Source organism: Heliangelus exortis, chromosome 24, assembly GCF_036169615.1.
Source record: "Heliangelus exortis chromosome 24, bHelExo1.hap1, whole genome shotgun sequence".
NCBI lineage: Eukaryota > Metazoa > Chordata > Aves > Apodiformes > Trochilidae > Heliangelus > Heliangelus exortis.
Genome location: NC_092445.1, coordinates 5,465,819 through 5,486,258, shown reverse-complemented (window position 1 = coordinate 5,486,258; position 20,440 = coordinate 5,465,819). Strand labels below are relative to the sequence as shown.

General features: G+C 64.6%; 1 protein-coding gene across 1 annotated transcript in view; it reads left to right on the top strand.

Moving 5' to 3' along the window:
- Window positions 1-20,169, top strand: part of COL16A1 (collagen type XVI alpha 1 chain) — a 20,646-nt gene extending 477 nt beyond the window's left edge. Inside the window, exons 2-71 of the mRNA XM_071767657.1 lie at window positions 792-903; window positions 2,759-2,821; window positions 2,954-3,071; window positions 4,450-4,573; window positions 4,660-4,935; window positions 5,021-5,101; window positions 5,411-5,542; window positions 5,903-5,956; window positions 6,738-6,773; window positions 7,119-7,145; window positions 7,312-7,374; window positions 7,493-7,534; window positions 7,616-7,660; window positions 7,890-7,925; window positions 8,074-8,136; window positions 8,265-8,309; window positions 8,396-8,491; window positions 8,623-8,661; window positions 8,873-8,917; window positions 9,186-9,221; window positions 9,367-9,483; window positions 9,570-9,605; window positions 9,693-9,728; window positions 9,820-9,909; window positions 9,992-10,036; window positions 10,129-10,164; window positions 10,256-10,309; window positions 10,489-10,605; window positions 10,678-10,713; window positions 10,842-10,949; window positions 11,040-11,162; window positions 11,238-11,291; window positions 11,374-11,415; window positions 11,515-11,550; window positions 11,761-11,814; window positions 11,881-11,949; window positions 12,067-12,111; window positions 12,201-12,227; window positions 12,319-12,384; window positions 12,466-12,519; window positions 12,615-12,668; window positions 12,758-12,811; window positions 12,932-12,976; window positions 13,063-13,179; window positions 13,582-13,617; window positions 13,821-13,892; window positions 14,042-14,086; window positions 14,415-14,459; window positions 15,631-15,684; window positions 15,788-15,841; window positions 16,174-16,227; window positions 16,352-16,396; window positions 16,501-16,554; window positions 16,646-16,681; window positions 16,898-16,960; window positions 17,092-17,163; window positions 17,339-17,392; window positions 17,475-17,519; window positions 17,724-17,768; window positions 17,859-17,912; window positions 17,993-18,046; window positions 18,182-18,232; window positions 18,399-18,488; window positions 18,595-18,630; window positions 18,770-18,814; window positions 18,924-19,112; window positions 19,208-19,274; window positions 19,354-19,530; window positions 19,630-19,707; window positions 19,791-20,169. Of these exons, the coding sequence (XP_071623758.1) occupies window positions 828-903; window positions 2,759-2,821; window positions 2,954-3,071; window positions 4,450-4,573; window positions 4,660-4,935; window positions 5,021-5,101; window positions 5,411-5,542; window positions 5,903-5,956; window positions 6,738-6,773; window positions 7,119-7,145; window positions 7,312-7,374; window positions 7,493-7,534; window positions 7,616-7,660; window positions 7,890-7,925; window positions 8,074-8,136; window positions 8,265-8,309; window positions 8,396-8,491; window positions 8,623-8,661; window positions 8,873-8,917; window positions 9,186-9,221; window positions 9,367-9,483; window positions 9,570-9,605; window positions 9,693-9,728; window positions 9,820-9,909; window positions 9,992-10,036; window positions 10,129-10,164; window positions 10,256-10,309; window positions 10,489-10,605; window positions 10,678-10,713; window positions 10,842-10,949; window positions 11,040-11,162; window positions 11,238-11,291; window positions 11,374-11,415; window positions 11,515-11,550; window positions 11,761-11,814; window positions 11,881-11,949; window positions 12,067-12,111; window positions 12,201-12,227; window positions 12,319-12,384; window positions 12,466-12,519; window positions 12,615-12,668; window positions 12,758-12,811; window positions 12,932-12,976; window positions 13,063-13,179; window positions 13,582-13,617; window positions 13,821-13,892; window positions 14,042-14,086; window positions 14,415-14,459; window positions 15,631-15,684; window positions 15,788-15,841; window positions 16,174-16,227; window positions 16,352-16,396; window positions 16,501-16,554; window positions 16,646-16,681; window positions 16,898-16,960; window positions 17,092-17,163; window positions 17,339-17,392; window positions 17,475-17,519; window positions 17,724-17,768; window positions 17,859-17,912; window positions 17,993-18,046; window positions 18,182-18,232; window positions 18,399-18,488; window positions 18,595-18,630; window positions 18,770-18,814; window positions 18,924-19,112; window positions 19,208-19,274; window positions 19,354-19,530; window positions 19,630-19,707; window positions 19,791-19,990 (4,827 nt within the window). The 5' untranslated portion in view covers window positions 792-827 and the 3' untranslated portion in view covers window positions 19,991-20,169. The remainder of the gene's footprint in view (window positions 1-791; window positions 904-2,758; window positions 2,822-2,953; window positions 3,072-4,449; window positions 4,574-4,659; window positions 4,936-5,020; window positions 5,102-5,410; window positions 5,543-5,902; window positions 5,957-6,737; window positions 6,774-7,118; window positions 7,146-7,311; window positions 7,375-7,492; window positions 7,535-7,615; window positions 7,661-7,889; window positions 7,926-8,073; window positions 8,137-8,264; window positions 8,310-8,395; window positions 8,492-8,622; window positions 8,662-8,872; window positions 8,918-9,185; window positions 9,222-9,366; window positions 9,484-9,569; window positions 9,606-9,692; window positions 9,729-9,819; window positions 9,910-9,991; window positions 10,037-10,128; window positions 10,165-10,255; window positions 10,310-10,488; window positions 10,606-10,677; window positions 10,714-10,841; window positions 10,950-11,039; window positions 11,163-11,237; window positions 11,292-11,373; window positions 11,416-11,514; window positions 11,551-11,760; window positions 11,815-11,880; window positions 11,950-12,066; window positions 12,112-12,200; window positions 12,228-12,318; window positions 12,385-12,465; window positions 12,520-12,614; window positions 12,669-12,757; window positions 12,812-12,931; window positions 12,977-13,062; window positions 13,180-13,581; window positions 13,618-13,820; window positions 13,893-14,041; window positions 14,087-14,414; window positions 14,460-15,630; window positions 15,685-15,787; window positions 15,842-16,173; window positions 16,228-16,351; window positions 16,397-16,500; window positions 16,555-16,645; window positions 16,682-16,897; window positions 16,961-17,091; window positions 17,164-17,338; window positions 17,393-17,474; window positions 17,520-17,723; window positions 17,769-17,858; window positions 17,913-17,992; window positions 18,047-18,181; window positions 18,233-18,398; window positions 18,489-18,594; window positions 18,631-18,769; window positions 18,815-18,923; window positions 19,113-19,207; window positions 19,275-19,353; window positions 19,531-19,629; window positions 19,708-19,790) is intronic.
- Window positions 20,170-20,440: the final 271 nt, after the last annotated feature.

Sequence of the window (20,440 nt, the reverse complement as noted above, 5' to 3'; positions counted from 1 at the left end):
TTATTAATCACCGCCCCGGAGTGGGCGGGACAGGGATGGCGTCCCGGATCCGCGGGACCCGCCGGTGCGGAGGGTGCGGGGGTAGAAAAGGCGAAAGGGAAGCGGAGGGGCAGGGTGGGTGCGGGAGGAGCAGGGGGGTATTTAGGAGGTTCGGGCAGAGGGGAGCTGGGGGGGGGGGGGGGGGGGGCCGGCGGGGGCCGGCGGGGGCCGGCAGAGCTGAGTGCAGGCAGGGCAGAGGCAGAGGCAGGGCCGCTGGTGCAGGGCACTGGGATGGATGTACGTCCCGTACTCGCAGCATGTCGGGTCTGTCACGACACCCGTCCCCGGCTGCCTGCAGCCCTGCCTTGCCTCGTGGCAGGAAGCAGGCAGGAGGGAGGCCAGGTCGGGGTGACCTGCGGGCCCTGGGCCACCCTGAGAGTCCGCACGGGATCGGGAGGTAAAACGGGAGGGAATGAGACCCTCCTGGGGGTCCCTGTGCAGGAAGCACTCGTTTCTGCTCCGGGACGCCTCAACCTCCACCTCTGAGGATGTCTGGAGTAAATCCGGGTGGTGGCGTGGGACTGAACCCGTGATGCTGGGGTGCTGGGGAGGGGTGTGGAGCAGACAGAGGATCCAGCAGTCCATAGGGGCCACACTGACCCTAAAAATCTGTCCAAGCCATAGCCGAGGGGGTCAGAATCAACTCTGCTGGTGGCTGTGGTGACAGTGTCCCTGTGGGGGTGAGCTTGGGGGGCACAGCCAGTGCCCACCTCCTGCCTGCCCCACTGCTGCCCCATCTCTCTCCCTTGCAGCCAGCTGCCTTGGCCCCGAGCGCTGCTGTGGACACCATGAGGGGTCTCTGGGCCCTGGTGCTCACGGGGCTCATCAGTGCTTGTGAGGGGAAGGAGCTGCCACCAGCAGAAGGTAAGAGGCACCAGGAGTCGGGGTTGGGGTTTGTATGGAAGCCACCTCCTTGCCTGCTGCTGGGGAGGGGAGGGCTGGGTCAGACCCAGGGATCTCAAGCCAGAGGTGGCTTGAGCCATGCCAGGTCCCCACGTGCCAGGACCACACTGGTGGCCGGGGTGGTGGCTGCAGACATTGGCTCTCTGCAGAGCCTTGGCTGTGCTGGCTTCAGGGCTCTGCTCAGCATCCCGTGTGGGCAGGGGGCCAGGGAGAGCTGAGCTGGCCCTGCTGTGGGGAGACAGCTTGGGGACACCCCGTCATCACCCCCACATCCCAGGCTGTGCTCCGGGAGGGAGCGGGGTTGGCCGTGCTCTGTCCATGGGGTGCCTGGTGCCAGCTGGCAGGGAAGGCAGCGCTGTCCGGCAGCCGGATCCTGGCGAGAGCCCCTCTGTAGGTGATCCAGGAGCACTCCGGACAGGGATGGGGATGCACAGAGCTCCCGAGAAGGGTTTGGCCTCCAGCTGCAAGGTTGGAAGAGGTTTGGCCATGGTGCGAGCCAATGGTGGTGAAGGGTTTAGGGCTGGGGACAGAGGATGGTGACTGAGCCCATGGGTGTCCCGGGCAGGGGTGCCTGGCTGTGGGGTCCTGTGTGAGGGTCCCAGATGGGGTGGGCTGTGAGTCGGGGTGAGCTCCAGGCGGATGGTGGGGAGGAGCTGCTGGCAGCAGAGCCGCGGTTGCATCAGTCATTGCGGGGGTGGAGCGGCGGCTTGGCTGGGGGAGAGGGGCCCGGGAGCTGCCTGGATTTGGAAGGGACCCTGCAGCCAGCACCGGCACCCACTGTGCTGTTTTCAGGCCCTTCACTAGAGGAATGAGGGTTGGGGGGGTGAGGGTTTCCCTTAGGGGCAGCACTAGGGTCAGGGGAAGCTTCAGAGCAGATCAGTCCCAGGGTGATTTATGCTTTTGCCTTCCACCCCCTGCCCTGCTGAGGATGATCTCAATGCCGGCAGGAGGGAGCTCTGCCCCCACCCATGACATGTGCCGGCAGCACTGGGTCCAGTTGCTGCCACCATGCCGGGGGTCCTGGGGACAAAGGCCACGTCCCTGCACTGCTGCTGAGCCAGTGGTCAGCCTGGGGGAGAAGCAGCGTGGTGGTGCCAGACTGGGGTGAAGGTGGAGGTGGGCACTGGGGCTACAGGGGGGCTACAGCTCTCATAAGGGCTGGGGAAGAGACGAGGGAATCGCCAAGGGCCATCCCTGCTCCAGAGACAAAACAAATTCCTTCTTTAATACCCCCTTGTTTTCTCCTCTGTCTCGCACCTCCCAACATCTGGTAGTATCCAGCGGAGGTGGATTGATGCTGCTGAAGTGATAATCCATCAGCCCAGCTGCAAATAGTGCCAGCTGTCCCTGTGACTGACACGGCATTTCCTGCCCCTCTCCCTGTCCCCTGGCCCTCACACCTGTCCTCTGGGGCCACCAGCTCTGAGGATGTCACCATGATGGGTTGGGAAGGACAGCAGGCAGCTCTGGGTGCCATCTCCCCACCTTGGGTGTCCGTGGCACCCATCCAAGTCTCCTGATGCAGAGTCCAGGCACGGGGCTGTTTTGAGGCAAAACATGCAGCAGCTGGGAAAAGTGTTTCACCTTGCTGGGGGAGGTGGCGTGGACAGCCCCGAGCTTACCCTTCTCCCTTCTAAACTTGCTGCTTCCCTCCTGGTGGGCTGCTGGCTGCCATGGGAGCTGGGTTTGCTGGTCAGCTCAGCCATCATCCTGGGGGAGGCTGGGACGAGCTCCTGGCAGCACCACAGGACCCACTTGTCCAGCCCCCCTGAGGACACTGTGGTGACACCGTGGTGACACGTTGTTTGCCTTTCAGGGCAGCTGTGCCCACAGCTCTGGGAGGAGGATCTGGTTGGGGACAAGTATGAGAACATCACAGGTAAGGAAAGCCCCTCACCCCACCAAGAAGCACCCCACACAGCTCCGACACCCAAGGGATGGGCTCTGCCCCCTGCCTGCAGATCCCCAGCCACCCAGGCCCAGGTCTCACCCGCCCTTCTCTTTCCTGCAGGTTTTAACCTGATTAAAAGGTTTGACCTGCTGAAGATCTCCTCCATCAAGAAGATCAGGAACCCCAGGGGGCCAGCGGTGCTGCGGCTGGGAGCCGTCCCACTGGTCCAGCCCACACAGTGAGTGAGGGTGGCTACTGGGGGGCCCTTGCTGGCCACCATCCCCAAATCTTTTAAGGATGGAACATGGGTGAATCTCGTTATGCTTTGCCCTTAATTCAAGGGGAGCCCAGGCAGCTTTGTGGCACTCGGGGCTGATGCAGAGGAGCTGGGGGTGCAGCCCAAGCCACTTTTCCTCCTAGAAAGTCAACCCTGGGCTGCAGTGTCTCAGCTGGGTCGTGGCCAACCCTTATGCAACCAGGGCTCTGTGGTGGCTCTGTGGCTGCTGTCCCTGACTTGGCAGGCACTCTCCAGAGTCTAGAGGAGCTCCAAACACTGCCCAGCTCTGAGTAGGCACCATGACTTTGCCAGGGCCATGGGGGCTGCTGGGGGAGGTGTGTGGAGTCGGGTCATCTCCTCATCTCCTGCACATGAAGGAGATGAAGCTGAGCTCTGGGGTTAGGGCTGGCAGGGATGCTGCAGCGTGGCGAGGTGGGAGCAGGTCCATCCACATCCTTGGGAGCTGTTCCTGGAGGAAGCTGCTGTGGTTTGCATGACTGACTTCTCCAGCCTGCCTGTCCCCACGTCACCCTGGGGCTGGCACACAGCTTTGCCTGGTACAGGGCTCTACCAAGGATGAAGGAGACTCAGCCTTGGCTCCTGACCTCGGCAGCCAAGTCCTCAGATGGCTTGGAGATGACGGATGCTCCAGGCTGGTGTTGCTCTTGGCTGGGTGCCTGTGGCAGCACAGAGACAGCCCTGGGGAATGCTCAGCACGGGGGTAGCCCCAGCAGCCGGGTTGCTAGCCCCAGGTGAGCACCCATGGGTGCCCCTCTGCCCTAGCCCTGCTCCTCAGTGCCCCACAAGGACATCTCCATGCCCTTCCAAGAGTGGAGTGGACCACTAGGTCTGGCTTGACTCCTGTGCCTTGGTCCAGCTCCAGCGTGGTGGTTTGGAAAATCCCTGACATGGTAGAACTGAGCCTCAAGCAAATATTTCCAGAGGCTGAGTGGGCTGTGGGCAAGCTGGGCACTGTCCCACTGGGGAACTGCTCTCCTCCTTCCCACCACATCGGGGGGGGCAGGCTGTTGGTGGGGGGTGGGCACCATGGTTGTCCCTGCCCCCTCCTGCACAGAAGCATCTGTCCCATGCAGAGTGTGGGGTCAGGGATGTGTGTCCTGGCTGTCAGAGGACAAAATTCCATACCCTGGTGATAAGTATGTGGCCCCATGCTGTATTCACCCCGAGGGGGCTGCGTTTGGGGTGCACGGTGGAGATGGGGGGTGGGAATGGGGCCAAGTGGCTGTGCCATGTCCTGGTGGCTTCCGGTGCCAGGGGGATGGGGCTGGGGGTGCCGTGGAGCTCAGTGCAGGGTCACCCCTGATGCTCATCCCTGCAGGCAGGTGTTCCCCCGGGGGCTGCCCCCCACCTTCACCCTCATCCTCACTTTGCTGCTGAAGAAGAACAGCACCGGGGAGCACTGGTACCTCTTCCAGGTCACCGACCGGCAGGGTTACCCCCAGGTATGGCCCCCGGGTGGTGGGACACACCGGTGGCACAGGGGACAGTCGGGAGTTGTCCCCAAGCACCGTGTCCCCTCTCCGTCCAGCTCTCCCTGGCTGTGCACGGCCCCGAGAAGAGTCTGGAGTTCCAGGCCAGGGCTCCGGGGGCCGCGTTCGTCAGCGCCGTCTTCGCGGGGAAGGCGGTGGGGTCCCTGTTCGACGGGAGGTGGCACAAGGTGGCGGTGTCCGTGCAGAGCAGCGCTGTCTCCATACACCTCGACTGCTCCTCCATCTCCTCCAAGCCGCTGGCAGCCCGGCGGGCGCTGTCCCCCGAGGGCAATGCCTTCCTGGGGCTGGATGCTGTGCGGGGCACCCCAATACGGGTGAGGCCCTGTGGGGTGTGGGTTATGCTCCCCCTGGGGTGGGGGGGTCCCTCCCTGACCCCCCCCCGCCCCTTTCCTGCTGCAGTTTGACATCCAGCAAGCTCAGATCTACTGTGACGCCGAGCTGGCCAGGCAGGAGGGGTGCTGTGAGATCTCGGCCAGTGGGGTGAGTCCCCTCCCCAAACCCCCATAATCCATCAAGTCCTGGCTGAGCTCTGGCATTGCTCTGCACGGTCAGGGATTTCCCAAGAGGGAAACTGAGGCACGGTGAGGGGCAGACCTCTTGGCCAGACCTACCCCGTGTGTCACCTCCTGCTCATCGTGTCAGCTCTTCACCAGTGCTGAGATGTCACCCGATGTCTCTGTGGCCAGCACAGGGCACCGTGCAGGATGAATCCCTCTCCTGAATCACTCTGGGTGCTTGGGCAGGGCTGGGCTGAGAGCTCCCCCCCGATCCATCCCCATCTCCCAGCAGTGCCAGGTGGAAGCACCCAAGACCCGTCGGCAAGCAGAGCTGCTGCAGAGCAGTAACCTCATCGAGCTCTCCCCCCAGCCCGAGGGACGGGTCTACACCCGCTGCTTCTGCCTGGAGGAGCCACTGGGCACGGTGAGACCCCCCAGCCCCCTCACAGCCCGTCCTCTGTGATGCTGAGTGCTGCCAAGGGTTGGTTCCTCCCCTGGAAAAGCCCTGTCTCATATTTTCCACTGCTCGGGGCAAGGAGAAGAGGGAGGGAGGGAAGGAGGAAAGGAGAGAGGGAGAAGCAGGCAGGAAGCAAGGGATGAGGAGGGGTCCTGCAGCCCCACCACAATGCTTCACCCTCCACCCTGGAGCTCAGGCCCTGTGGGTGTCACAGGAAGGTGTCACCCATGGGTGCCCCAGGCAGGATCACCCGGGGGTGCGTGGGGAGGTGTCACCCAGGGGGGTGGGTGGTAGGTATCACACATGGGTGCTCTGCTCTCTCCACAGGAGCCAGTGAGGACCTCAGGGAAGACCAATTCAAAGGGAGATCATGGGGAGAAGGTGAGGGGAGGTGGGAAAGGGTGTCCCAGCCCCACTGCAATCATCCTGGCACACCCCGCTCCGCTTTCCTTCCTGGTTCAGGTGTTGGTGCTGTGTTGGGACCCATCCCTGCTGCAGGCTGGGTCTTTCCCTGTCACATTCAGGAACTTTCTGCTCTGCCAGAGCTGCGAAAGCATCTGCTCTGCTCCCCTGAGCAGGAATCGAGGCCCCACTTAACTCTGCGCCAGTGCTGGAGCAATCCCAGACGTGGCCAAGGGCCTCTTTTTTCCCCTTGAGTGTCTCCAGAGAACTGCTGGAGCTGGAATGCATCCCCAGCATCGTCCATATCCCATCCCTCTGTGGTCCTGTCCACCCCTAGGGCTGTTGTGACCTGGTTGTGGGATCCTGATGAGGATCCCCAGGGTGCATCCCATGGGTGCCGTGGCATAGTCTGGGAGTTAGGGCTATGGACATGCCTGCTCTCTGCCCCTGTCAGTTCCCTGCAATGACATGGGTGAGGTGTGGGGCTGAGGAGCAGGAACCCCATGGGAACACATTGGAGCATTTGGCTGGGGTCTAGGACAACTGACCACTGCCAATGTGCCACTGCCAAGTGACCACCACCCAGATGGTGGCAGCCAGTTGGTGGTGGCCAGTTGTCCCCCGTCCCCCCAGGCAAATCCATAAAACTACTGAGTAATCCGTATGGGTTTGGGGTGCTCAGGAGAGCTGGACAGTGGGTGCTGTAGGGTTGTGGGTGGTGCACATTGCTGGTTCCAGCCCCCATCCCTGTCTTTTCCAGTGCCCTCCCTGCTTGCCGCAGATGGCCTCAGGAAACGTGAGTGTGCCACGGGGCTGGGCTGTGAGATGGGGACCCTGACCCTACTGCTCTGCCATCACCACCAGCCCCCAGCTCCTCCTGGCCTGGGACCTGGCAACATCTGGGTGCAGGAAAGGTGTCTGATCCCTTCCAGATGTGGCCCCATCCCTATGGCAACCTCTGGCTGGAGGTGTGGGGCTGATGGCAGGGGGATGGTGGATGTTTGGGACCTCAAATGCTTCATGGGTGCCACTTGGGGACATGGTGATGGAGGATGGGGACCACAGTGGGGAGGGGGCTCTCTCCTGCTGCCATTTGGGGGCTCAGGGTGCTGGGGGACACCTCTCTCTCCTCTCTCCTCAGGTCACACTTGGTCCCCCAGGTCTAAAGGTAGGTTTGTCACCCCCAGGACACACAGACCCCAGCTTCTCAAGGATGTGGCCACACAGATCCTCAGCTGTGCCTGAAGCATCCCTGCCCAGCAGCTGTGGGTGCAGGCATGGACATGGGGACATCCCCACCCCATCTTGTCACCTGCACATCCCTTCTCTTGCAGGGTGGGAAGGGCGAGCGTGGGCTGCCAGGCACTACTGGTGGCAAGGGGGAGAAAGGTGACCGAGTGAGTGTCCCCAGCAGGGACCCCCTGCCCTGGGAGTCCCACTGCCCCTGGGAGGGCTCCTGTCCTCCCCCCCCCCCAGCTCAGACAGAGCCCCTGAGCCCCCTCCCTCCTCCCGCAGGGCGCTGACTGCGTGCGCACCCATCCTGGTGGTCCCATGCAGGTGAGACCCCCACCCTACCCCCACCTACCCCCAGCCCCAGCTCTCCCACCCCCCAGGCTCACCCCTCTCCCCCCTCCACAGTGTGCTGAGGGGCCACGGGGTGAGAAGGGAGAGCGTGGAGAGGAGGTAAGTGATGCTGAGCAGTGGGGCTGTGGGGCACCCACCAGTGCTGCCCACCCCCCACATCTCGTGTGGATTTCGGGGTCCAGCCCAGAGAAGATGGCTCAGGGGTTGGGGGTGGGATAAAAGGGGCACTGGTGCAAGCAGGAGGACTGGAGCCCTGTGCGAGCCCACCCATGGGCACCTTTGCAAGCCCACCCATGGGCACCCACCTTCCCCTGCTGTTCTCACACAGGGGGTCCCAGGACCATCCGGTGCTGATGGGCAGAAGGTAAGCCCAGCCCACCCACTGGTCCCAGCATTGCAGCAGGGACAGCCACCCAGTGGGTTCCAGAGTGGCTGCAGAGGTTTTAGGACCTGCTGGTGCCACCCTGGCCAGTGTGGGAGACCAGTGTGTGTGACATCCATCTGTCCCACAGGGCCAGAAGGGTGAGAAGGGTGACGGGGGACTGCAGGGCAAGCCAGGGCGCCCAGGGCGTGATGTGAGTAGTACTGGGTGGTACTGGGACATCCCCTGGGCATCCCTGGGGCATCCCCGGGGCCATCTGTGACCACCCCGCCTGGGTGCTGTGCATGTGCAGAGCCTTCATATCCTCTCCCCTCCTGGCAGGGCCGCCCTGGAGAGATTTGTGTGGTGGGTCCCAAGGGCCAGAAGGTAGGTGGGGGTTTTGGGGTGAGTGGGTGGGAGCTGGAGCCCCTGGTGGCAGTGCTGCTGCTGACCACCCCTGCCTTGGATTCCAGGGTGACCCTGGCCTCGTGGGACCCGAGGGGCTGGCCGGTGAGCCAGGACCCCCAGGGAAGCCAGGAACTCCAGGGATTGGCTTTCCAGGGAAGCCGGTAAGGACCCCCATGCTGCGGGGCTGTGCCAGGGTGGCCATCAACATGAGGGGAGCAAGGTGCCCCCCACAGCTCCGTGATGGGGACAGAGCACTCCTGCAGGGCTAACACCATCTTCTCTCCCTTTTCAGGGTGACCCTGGTGGTCCCCCAGGTCCAAAAGGAGAAAAGGTGAGTTTAGGGGAAAGGGTTCCTGGATGCCCCCCATCCTACTTCATCCTGGTGTGGTGGGTTGTGCTGGGGATCCCTGGTCAGAACCAGAGCTGGGTCAGCGCTGGCTTATGGTACCACTCAGCTGGGTGGCCCTGGGTCTGGTTTGGGGGGCAGAAGGGCCATGGTTTACTCCTTTGCTGGGCTCAGGCTCTCCTGTCTCTGGCTCCAGGGCAGTTCAGGAGCTCCTGGACCCGTCGGATCGCCTGGGACACCCGTGAGTAGAGAGCAGCCAAAGCTCGGGGTCAGGGATGGGTTCCTTGGCTGGAGGATGGGACTACTTGGCTGGAGCCATGGTGGGATCCGGAGTGGTGCTGGGATCCATGCCCAGGCACATGAAGGGGGCTGGAAGAGCTGGATTCCTCCTTCAGGGCTGGGACCATCCTGTGCCACAGTGGTGGTGGCAGAGGTTGTGGGGTGCTGGGGGGCACTGCCAGGGCAAACCTTGTCCTGAAGCAGCCCCATGGGATGTCTTCCTCCTGCAGGGACCTCCCGGTGTCCTGGGGCCCAAAGGAGACAAGGTGGGTGCAGAGGCAGGGGGCTGGTGTGGGGCTGTGCCACGGGCATGGCAGCTCCTGCCAGCACGGGCCCTCCCCTGGGCTGGGGGCACCTCGGGGGCCACCCCCAGGACCCCCCAGCCCCATGTGTCACTGTCCCCATGGGCAGGGTGAGCCGTGTGAGGTGTGTCCCACCATCTCCGAGGGGACACCTGGTGCCATTGGGCTGCCTGGCAAACCAGGAGCCAGGGGAGCACCCGGAGCACCCGGCAGGGATGGGGTCTCGGTGAGTGTGAACCCCAGGGGCTGGCAGGGGGCAGAGCAGGGTCTCATCTCATCCCTAACACTCCCTCTTTGTCTCCCCCTCCCCAGGACACCCCCGGCCCCGTGGGACCCAAAGGGGACAGGGTAGGTGACACAGGGCCAAGGGGTGGGCTTGCTTGTCCCCAGTGGAGGTGGGCAGCACCCATCCCAGCTCCTGCATTTCCTTCCCAGGGAGATCCTGGCATCCAGGGCATGAAAGGGGAGAAGGTGAGTGTCTCTCCCCTGTCCCACCACCCCGCTCGGTGGGCAGCCCTCCCTGGAGCCCCCCCTGAGCTGTATCCTCCCCCCACCCTTGCAGGGGGACTCCTGCCTGGCCTGTGACCCCCAGGTCCTTGCTGCGGTGCTGCGGGGTCCCACCAGGGGGCTCGGGGCTGAACCAGCATGGCCGGTGAGTACATGGGGCTGAGCCCCCTCCCCAGGCTGGGGAGGCTGCAGGTTCTGTGTGTGTAACCCCTCGGGGTGTTCAGCAGGGTGAAGTGGGGCTCCCCTCACTGGCTGGCATCAAGGGTGAGAAGGTGAGTGACCCCCCAACTCCCACTCCCCTCTTTCTGCCCACCCCGATTACGGGGTTGGGGAAGCCTCAGCTCCTGACCCTGATGTCTTGCAGGGGGATGGTGGCCAGGAGGGACCTGTGGGCAGACCGGTGAGTGGGGCTCTGAGGGGCTCAGGGGGGAGTCCAGGGGGGTAAGAGCTGGGGGTCACAGTCTCATCTCTGCTGTGGCTTTTCCACGCAGGGAACCCCAGGACACAAGGGCAATGCAGGCATGCAGGGCCTCAAAGGAGAGAAGGTGAGTTGGGGATCCCCCTGGGGGCCCCCTCTCTCTGCCCCATCCATGGAACCTCCCCAGCTGAGACCCATGCAATTCATTGCATGGGACAGCCCTGAGATGGGGAGAGCAGGGGGGGCTGCAAGCTCACCCCCTGCAGTGCTCCAGTCCCCAAAGCCACTGGGATGTCCCCTCCTCAGGGTGAGCCATGTGGGCAGTGCCTCCCTGTGCCACAGGCCCTCGAAGGGGCAGCAACAGTGCTGGCTGTGCCAGGACCACCAGGGGAGAGGGGCCCAGGAGGACCCCCGGGCAGAGCAGTGAGTACCCCCTCTGCTGGCTGTGCCCCTTTTGGGGGTGCCCTGGCCTGACCCCTTCCTCTGTTCCCCCAGGGCAGACCTGGTGACACTGGTCAGAAGGGACAGAAGGTGAGAGGGGCTCTGGTGGTGGTGGCACAGGAGCTGTAAACATCTCCCCCCGCCCCACAAGGATTTGGGGCTAGGGGAGTTCTGTGTGCCCCCTGCCCCATGCCACCCTTGTCCCCTCTTTTTGCCAGGGGGACACAGGCAGCCCTGGGGACCCGGGCACCCCGGGCATGGTTGGTGTCCCGGGGCTGTCGGGGGAGCCTGGCATCAGGGGCCCAGCTGGTCCCAAAGGGGAGAAGGTGAGACCCTCACCCTGGTGTGGGGACCTGCATCCCATCACCACCGTGTCACCCATCCCCACCTCCCCTCCCCTGCTCCCTCCTCTGCAGGGAGACGCCTGTGAGCCCATTCCCAGTCCGCATGGTGACTTCTTGGACGCGGCTGGCATCCCAGGAAAACCCGGGGCCAAAGGGGACCAGGGCCCCCCCGGCGTTGGCCAGCCGGGCAGACCCGTGAGTGGCCCCTCCCCGGCTGGTTGCCTGCGGGCATCGTGGCCCCTCCCCGGGGCTGACCCTGCTGTGTTTTAGGGGAAGCCGGGACTGCCGGGGGTCCAGGGCCCCGTGGGGCTGAAGGGGCTGCAGGTGAGTGGGGCTGGGGGGGTCTGGGCACGGAGGGGTGGGCACGGGGGTCTCGGGGTTATTCACTGCCCCTCTGTGTCCTTAGGGTGAGCCGGGACCACCGGGGATCGGCCGTCCGGGACCCCAGGTGGGTGTGTGGGGTGCCCATGTGCTGCTATGTCGTGACATGTCACGACAAATCGTGCCAGTGGCTCTGCTGGCTCTCACACACTCCCATTTTCCCCAGGGAGAGCCTGGAAGCACCGGACCCCCTGGGATACCTGTAAGTGTAGGGGTTGGGGCTGCTCATCCTCTGGAGGTGGAGCTGCCTCTCCCCCCCCACCCCAATTCCTGCAGGCAGGGGGGGATCGTGCAGCATCAGCCCCCCCATTGTGGACAGTGGCAGTGGGGCCCTGGTCACAGTGCTGCCACCATGGTTTGCTGAGTAGCCCGCGGACTGGCTGGGGGAGGTAACACCCTGTCCTATCGCCAGGGCCCCCCTGGACCCCAGGGACCCCCAGGGATAGCGACAGAGAAAGGTGCCAAGGTAAGAGAGCATCCCCCAGACCTCCCTCCCCCCCTTGCCTTTCCCACTGCTGTCCTTCCTCTGCAGGGATCTCCGGGACCCAAAGGTGATGTGGGACCTCCTGGGCCACCAGGGACCAGCATCACGGGGCCACCTGTAAGTCCTGGGACAGTCATCACCACCTGCCCCCAGCCCCTCAGCGTGGGCTAAAAAGCCCCCATTGCCAGGGGCTGAGCCTGCAGCTGAGCTTCCTCACCCTCCTCTTCCTCACAGGGCCCCGAAGGGCCACGGGGGCTCCCCGGGTCCAGCGGGCAGCCGGTACGTATGAGGGGTGTGGGTGGGGGGCTGTGGGTGGGGGGGCACGGGGCATGTGCCTGCTAACACATCTCTGGCTTTGCTCCTCACAGGGGGAGAAGGGTGCCCAGGGAGAGAAGGTGAGTTGGGGTAATGGTCAAGATGTGCCCCTTGCCCCCTCCCTGCCCCCCTCTCTACCCCCCTCCCTGCCCTCACCTCCTCTCTCCACAGGGAGACCCCGGGGAATGTCTCTGCCCACCCAGCCCTCGCCAGGACCCCAGCTATGCCGGGATGCCGGTAAGCACCACGACCTCCCCAGACACCTCCCAGCTCTGCTTTGCCCCCCCTTGAATGTTCTTCCCCCTCTCTTGACTCCAGGGAGCCCCAGGACTCTGGACTGGGATGTCCTGGCAGCCACAGCCCGGCCCTCAGGTGGGTGCTGCCCCCACTGCCTTTCACCCACCAGCCCCCCACCCACCACCACCTCACCCCCTGCCTCTCTCCCCTTGTGTTTTGGGGTCTTGCAGGGTCCCCCAGGAGACCCCGGCCCCCCCGGCCCCCCCGGTGCCCCGGGTCGCCAGGTGAGTGATGGCAGATGGGTGATCAGGGATCCATTCTGCTCAGCTTTTGGGGCAGAGTTGAAATATTCCACCTTTCTCCTCGGCTTTAGGGGATGCCAGGACACAATGGCTTACCGGGACTGCCCGGACCGGCTGGGGACCTGGTAGGTGTCACTGTGCCCGTGGCAGCTTCCCTGTGATACCCATCCTGCTCCCCTGGGGACGGGGTCAGTCCCCTCCCATCCTCTCTCCTCCCATTCCCTCCCCTCCTGCATCTCTTCCAGGGCCCGCTGAGCGTCATGGCCGAGAGGAACATCGAGGTGCTGAGGGTGAGAGCCAGGGGACGGTGCTCCTTCATGCCCAGGGGACCCCAAACCCCTCGGAATGCCCCTAACTGGCCCCCATCTCCCCCCAGACCCTCTGCGGGGACTGTGCCCAGCTGCAGGCAGCCTTTGCTCCTCCCAGCACTGTGGAAGGGGAGAAGGGGGATGGGGGCATGCCGGGTGCCCCCGGCAGTGAGAGCTGTGCCCAGGTGAGTATTTGCCCACCTCTGGGTGGGAATTCCAGTGCCCAACCCCCCCCGATCCTGGTGGGTGTTGGGGTGAGGTGCAGAGATGCTCCAGCACCCCATGCAGCAGCTGGCGGGGGTGGGCACCTGGGAGGCTCCTGCACCCAGCTCCCCCCTGTCCCAGTGGGGTCCCTGGGAGGGTAACCGGTTTATCTTGAGCAGGGACTGGTGCAGGCTGAAGCAGGGGTGCTGAGCACCCGAGGAGTGTGGGGTGCCAGGCTCTGTGCCCTACGGCTCCTCCACTGGATCCCTACAGGGCACCCCTGCTGACTCCTGTGGGGTTTTTTTGTGGGGTTTGTTTGTTTGTTTGGGTTTTTTCTTTTTTCTTTTTTTTTCTTTCTTTTTTTTTTATTTTTTTTTTCCTAGTGCTTTGCTCAGCTGCCGAGAGCAGAGGAGGCTCGGGTGAGTGAACCCAGCACCCTCCCCTGCCCCTGGGGCTGAGCTGCCTCCCTGGTGGGTCCTCAGGATGCTGCGGGATGGTCCCCCCGGGGCAGGACCCGGCACTGCCCCCCCCCCCCCTTCCCCTTCGTTTTGGGGGTTGTCTGGGGGGGCTCAGCCATGGGTAGAGCCAAACCCAGCTCCTGAGGTGTCCCCACTCCCTGTAGGGTGACAACCCTGACACGGATTGTGCTGGACATCCTGGACTGCCAGGCATCCCGGGGGAGAGGGGAGAGCAGGTGGGTGCTCCCCTCTGCTATGCCCCCCACCCAGCGGCTGCGGGGGCTGTGGCTGCCCTCTCAGAGCCCCTCGGAGCTGGAGCGGGGCCAGGCCCCCGTCGTCCCCCCGTGTCCTCCCCCAGTGCCCCCTGACAGCCGCCTTTCCCCAGGGTTTACCAGGACTGCGGGGACCCCCGGGGCCACCTGGACCCATCGTAAGTAGCCCTGACAGGGGCGGGGGATGACTGTGGGCATCGTGTGATGTTCCTGGAGGGCTTTGAGCCCCCCCGCTGCAAATCACCAAAGGGTCGGGCGCTCCGCCCCGTGGCCGCGGTGATGGGCTGAGGGCCGGGGTAGTGGCGAGGCGGAGGTGCAGCGCTCCTGCAGAGCCTGGAGGTGGAGGCAAAGAGGCTGCCAGCCCGGAGATGGAGCAGGAGCTCAGCCGAGCCAGCTCCTGCCCGAGCATCCTGCAGTGTCCCACAGGCTCAGCCCGGGCTCCCAGGAGCTGTTTCCAGTCTGTGACCTCCCTGTTTCTCCCCTCAGGGCCCTCCAGGCTTTCCTGGAACGCCCGGCGCACCCGGACTGCCCGTAAGGACCCAGCACGGCTCCGCTCTGTGCCCTCTGTTGCTGCCGCTTGGTTTGGCTGTGTCCCCTGTCCCTGTGTCCCCTGGGAGCAGCCACAGCCCAGCTGCCCCCTCCCCTTCCACCCCATCTCCATCATCCCATTCCATCCCCATGCAAGGGGTCTCAGGGGACCCGGGGTCTGCAGGTTCAGGAATTATTTCCCTGAGCTCAGGGACCTGGTGCTGGCACTTGCTGTCCCTGGTGCCTGGTTTTGGGAACCTTCACCACCATGGGACCCGGGTGTACCAGGGTGACCGTAGCCCTGGGGCTGGCACAGCTTGACCCCTCTTGGTGTCTTAGGGACCTCTTGACCTCATTTGGTGCCTGCAGCTCATCACATCCCATGGGGTATGTTGGGTGCTCCAGATGGCACCCGGATGCTGGCCCTGGGAACTCCCCTCATGGGGGTCAGGAGGACCCCCCCTGTGCAGCCTGGGCTCATCTTCCTCCACCCTGGTCCCCAGTCCTCTGGGGTCAGCCAGCCTCCACCTCCATCTTGATCCTCATCTTCATCTTCATCCTCATCCTCATCTTCATCCTCCTGCCCCCTCCTAGCACCAGGCAGTGGTGGGGCTGTGCTGGTGATTCCTGGAGTATCCTGCCCTCCCATGTCAGCCATGTCCTGTTCCTGTCCCCTCATCCACTAATGTCACCATAACACCACAGTCTGTGTGGGTCTGTGTGGGTCGTTGCTCTGTGTGTCCTGTCCAGCCTCGGCACCACGTCACCCCACTAACCCACCCCAGCCATCCTGTGACACAGAGCCCAGGGTCTCCTGGCTGTCACCCGTGTCACCTGGCTGGGCTGAAGTGTGTTCTGGGCAGTGGCTGGGGTGCCAGGAGGTGGGCACCCCAACCCGGGCTCAGCTTTCCACGGCACTGGGGGCACAGGCGGCAGTGACCCAGGTGTGACAGTACCTGGGTGGAGGGGGCCCAGCCGAGGGCTGAACGGGTCCCCCCCGGTGCCTGCAGGTGCTGGGCAGGCTGGGATCTGCACGTGCTGGTGGTGACAGACCCCAAGGGCTGTACCAGTGTCCCCAGTCCCTGCACTCTGCCCGGCCGTGGTGCCAGGCAGGCACAGCCCCGGGCAGAGGTGCAGGACACCTCCTGCAGCTCCTCTCTTCTCCCTTCCGAAGGGTCTCCAGGGGGAACGTGGCCCTGCTGGGCTTGCTGGAGCCAAAGGGGAGCCGGTGAGTGGTGTGGGAGGAGGGGACAGGGACACACGGGTGCCCTGAGGGCTTTGAGCTCCTGGCTGGGGCTCTGCATGTGGCTCAGCATCGCCCTCCTGCACAGGGACCTCCAGGACAGCCTGGCTACCCCGGTGCCACCGGTCCTCCCGGCCTTCCTGTGAGTATCCTGGGGAACCAGACAGCCCATGCCAGCTCCCCACCACCCCGGGTGTCCCCATGTCCCTCCCTGGTGTTTGCTGGGCCCCTTGTGCTGCTGGGGAGGAGCAGTCAGGGGACACCAAGCTCTGAGTCCCTGCAGGGCTCATCCCTGTGTTCTCTCCCCTGTCCCACACATTCCTGGTCCCCAATCCATTGCCTGCCTGTTCACTCCATCCATCCCTGCCCTGTCCTTCCCCATGCCCCATCATCTGTCCCCCACCTCCTGCCTGTGCCCCACATCCCAGCTCCTTCCTTGTCTTTCGTGAGACCTTCATCTCTTTCCTTCCCCAGGGCATCAAAGGTGAACGAGGCTACATGGGCCCCCCCGGGGAGAAGGGGGAACTGGTGAGTCTCTCATGGCAGTGATCCAGGGGCAGAGGGGCTGGGGGCTCTCCCAGGTGCCCTCCTCCCCCCAGGCACCAGGCTCCTTCCAGTTGCATCCATCTGACTCTGTCTCTCCCTTTCCCAGGGACCCCCTGGCTTGGACGGCCCTCCCGGTCCTATTGGGCCAGTGGTAGGTGCCCACCCACCCTAATGGGCTCCCTGGGGGGTCTGGGGAGGGGGTTGCTGTGGGGGCAGCAATGTGCTCCCCACCCCTCTCACCCTCATTCTCTGCAGGGGCCGAGGGGTGAGCGTGGGCTCCCAGGCAGTGCTGGTGAGAAGGGGGACCAGGTGAGTGTCCCTGGGGGGATGAGGATGCCCGGGACCCCCTCTGGGCGGGATGTGGCCATTGGGGTCCGGCTCAGCTCTTCTCTCTCCTCAGGGTTTCCAGGGCCAGCCTGGCTTCCCAGGACCACCGGTGAGTGCATCCCCCCGGGGCTGTGAGGAGCACAGTGGGAGAGGAAACTCTGTCCCCATGTCCCCACATCCCTGTGGAGCTGGGGATATGTCCCAGGAGAACATGGGGATGTCTGTGGGACAGAGCACGGAGGACAGCCCAGCACTGATGGGCTGTGTGGGGCTGAGCTCTCCCACTGTGTTCCCCCCCCTCACTTAACACCCCTCTTCTCTTTAGGGACCCCCTGGCTTCCCAGGGAAGGTTGGTCCTGCTGGACCACCTGGACCCATGGCTGAGAAGGTGGGTGCCTGTGGGACATGGCTGTGTGGTGGCACCCTCAGGCTGGGGGACAGGTTTGGTCCCTGCTCTGCAGGGTGGCCAAGGGGTGGCACAGCCCCTGCTGCTCCTGTCACCTCCTGTGGCTCTTGCAGGGCAGCGAGGGCATGCGTGGCCCCCCAGGGATGCCAGGGCCCCCCGGACCCCCCGGACCTCCAGGCATCCAAGTAAGACCCCCCCCAAGCCACCCCTGAGGACAGAGGGGACAGGACTACCCGTGTCATGGTGCTCCTGTGGGGCACTACTGGCTGGACCTGCTCCCTGGGGACCCCCAGAGGGTCAGGGACCCCCAGAGCCCCTTGGTTCAAGCCACCCTCTGACACCTCCTCCTTGTCCCCACAGGGTCCTGCTGGCTTGGAAGGATTGGATGGCAAGGATGGAAAGCCAGGGCTGCGGGTGAGGCTCTGGGGGGCTCCCAGGTGCTGCCAGGGGGCAACCACCCCCCCAGGACACCCCTAACCTCTCTCTTTCTCCCTAGGGAGACCCTGGCCCACCTGGACCTCCAGGGATGATGGGTCCTCCGGTGAGTGACAGCCTTCCTTGTCACCCTTCCCTGGCTGTTGGCTCCTGGCCTGTCCCTGCTACCAGGATCCAGTGTCCCCTTGCCCGGGACTGTCCCACCATGGGCTTTTGGTGACACTGAGCCCAAGGGGGTGGGTGGGGGTCCCTGGTGCCTCAGTCTGCTTGTGGGAGCTGGGACCCCCACCCAGCTTTTTTCTCCCTCTAGGGCTTCAAGGGGAAGACGGGACACCCAGGTCTGCCAGGGCCAAAGGTGGGTGACGGTGGCACAGGGGACACTCAGCAGTGACAGCTTGAGGGACCTTGGTGCTAAGCAGCCCACAATGTCCCTTCCTCCTTTTAGGGTGACTGTGGCAAACCTGGCCCCCCAGGGAGCACAGGCCGGCCAGGAGCAGAGGTGATCAAGGGGGTGGATGGGCAATGGAGCCCTGAGGGGGGTGGTCCCCGTGCCCCCCCTCATCACACTACCTTCTCTAGGGTGACCCTGGACCCATGGGACCCCAAGGCCGCCAGGGACCCCCAGGGCTCATTGTAAGTTGGACCTGCCCCAAAAATCTGCCCATGGCCTCCCTGCAGCACAGGGAGTGGGGGCATTGCCATGACCCCCCCCTCCAGCTGACAACCCCACCTCCAGCTGACAACCCCCCCTCTGTTTCTGCCTCCCAGGGCCCCCCGGGCAGCCCGGGGCAGCCGGGTCCTGCTGGGCTCACCGGAGTGGTGAGTAGTTCCTGGGGACAGACCCTGCCCCATCACAGCCCCCGTTGTGTGAGGTGGGGGCTCAGATGGGGCCGGGGGTGATGCCTCAGAGGGTGGGTTCAGGGTTCCTCATCCTCCTCTGACTCCGATGCTGCCGGCTCCCTCCTCCTCCTCCTCCCCCCCGCAGGGGCTGAAGGGTGAGCGGGGCTCGGCGGGGGAGCGAGGTCTGCCGGGAATGCCAGGAGAGCCAGGACCCCCCGGACACCCGGGACCTCCGGTGAGTGCAGGGGGTGTGTGTGTGAGGGGTGTCCCAGCCCCCTGCACCCCACTGCAGCGGGGACTTTGAGGTCACTACCTCACTGTGTCCCTGTTTGATTCCACAGGGGGAGCAGGGATCCGAGGGACCCGTCGGGAAAGAGGTACGAGAGTGTGATCTGCACCTTCCCAGCCCGGCAGGACCCAGAACCAGACCATGATGTCCTTCTGGCCTGGCCACAGTGTCCCCAAGGTGCCAATGTAGGGGACATCCCTGTCACCCCCTCCTCTGTGTCTCCCCAGGGCCCCCCAGGAAAACCCGGTACCGCGGGACCGGCCGGACAGAAGGTGAGGATGGGGTGGGATCCCGGTCCTGCCCTCCCCCCCCCAACCCCGGGTCCCATATCCCCATTCCGGGGGTGCCAGGGCTGAACCCCATTTCTCGGTGTCCCCACAGGGTGAAGCTGGATCCCCTGGCGAGAGGGGCTACCCCGGGGAGAAGGGCAGAGCTGGAATGCCCGGGGGACCTGGGAAAAGCGGATCCATGGGTCTGGTGGGGCCGCGGGGGCCCGCGGGAGAGAGGGGTCCCCCCGGCTCACCGGGACCGGCGGGCAGCCCCGGACTGCCGGGCCCCCCGGGGATGATGGTAAGGAGAGGGAGGTCGTGCAGAGGGACCCCCTCCTCCCCCAGCCCCTGCAGGGCCCGATGGCGATATCCCCTCCTTTGTCCCCTCCCTCCCAGGGAGATTTGGTAAATTACGACGAGATCAAGAGGTTCATAAGGCAGGAGCTGAACAAGATGTTTGATGGTAACGGGGATGGGATGGGGGGTGGGGGCATCTCCGTGCCCCCCCCCCCGGTGCTGAGCGTTGCCGCGTGTCCCCGCAGAGCGGATGGCATACTACACCTCCCGCCTGCACTTCCCCGTGGAGATGGTGGCATCCCCTGGGAGACCCGGTCCCCCCGGGAAGGATGGGCTGCCCGGCCGGCCGGGCCCCCCCGGCTCTCCGGGAATGCCGGGACAAATTGGGAGAGAGGGGCGGCAGGGAGTGCCGGGTATGAGGGGTAAGTGCTGCTCCTCGGGAGCATTCCCGGTGTCCCTGAGGGATGGGGATGTCGGGATTCTGCCGAGGTCTCACCCCTCTCCCCCCACCTCTCCTCCAGGTGAGCCGGGAGCCAAAGGAGAAAAAGGAGAGAAAGGCGTGGGGATGATGGGGGATACCGGGCCCCCGGGCCCCCCAGGTGAGCTCCCTCCCTCTGCCTTGTCACCAGCCCCACGCTGGGGCTTGCTGCCACCTCCCTCCTTCTCTCTCCATCTCTTCCAGGTCCCCAAGGGCCACCAGGCTACGGGAAGATGGGTCCCCCGGGGCCTGTAGGGCAGCAGGGGATCCCCGGCATCCCTGGCCCCCCGGGTGCCACGGGGCAGCCGGGCAAGACGGGGCACTGCAGCCCGGCAGAGTGCTTGGGAGTGCCCATGGAGCAGCCCCTCTTCCAGCCCAAGAACGTCAAGGGTCCTTTCGGCTGAGGGGGTCTCCTCCCCCCCATCCCCACCCCCCGCCTTTGCTGTTAATATTGTTTCCCCGCTGTGCCGGGGGCTGTGCCTGTCCCGCGGGGAGGTGGGCGGGGGGTCTGGGTGTTGTACAGCTCCGTCGCGATCGAGAGGGCAGGTGGATCCTGCCCGACCAAATACACCCGTGCTGGTGCCTCTGTCTTCTCATTCGGCTGTGGGATTGATCCCCATCCCTGTACCCATCCCTATCCCTATCCCTATCCCAAAGGGATGCAGAGCCCCAGTTCAGAGCACTCTGGTGGGGGGAATGGTGCCCCTGAGCCCCCTCCTGCCCTGTGGCCTGATGGGCGGGGGGATCCTGGGGGTTCCCAGCCCTGATTCTGGGGAGATCCCAGCCCTGATCCCAGCCCTGATCTGACGAGATCTCAGCCCTTCTTCTGTGAGGATCCAGAACCAGCTGGATCC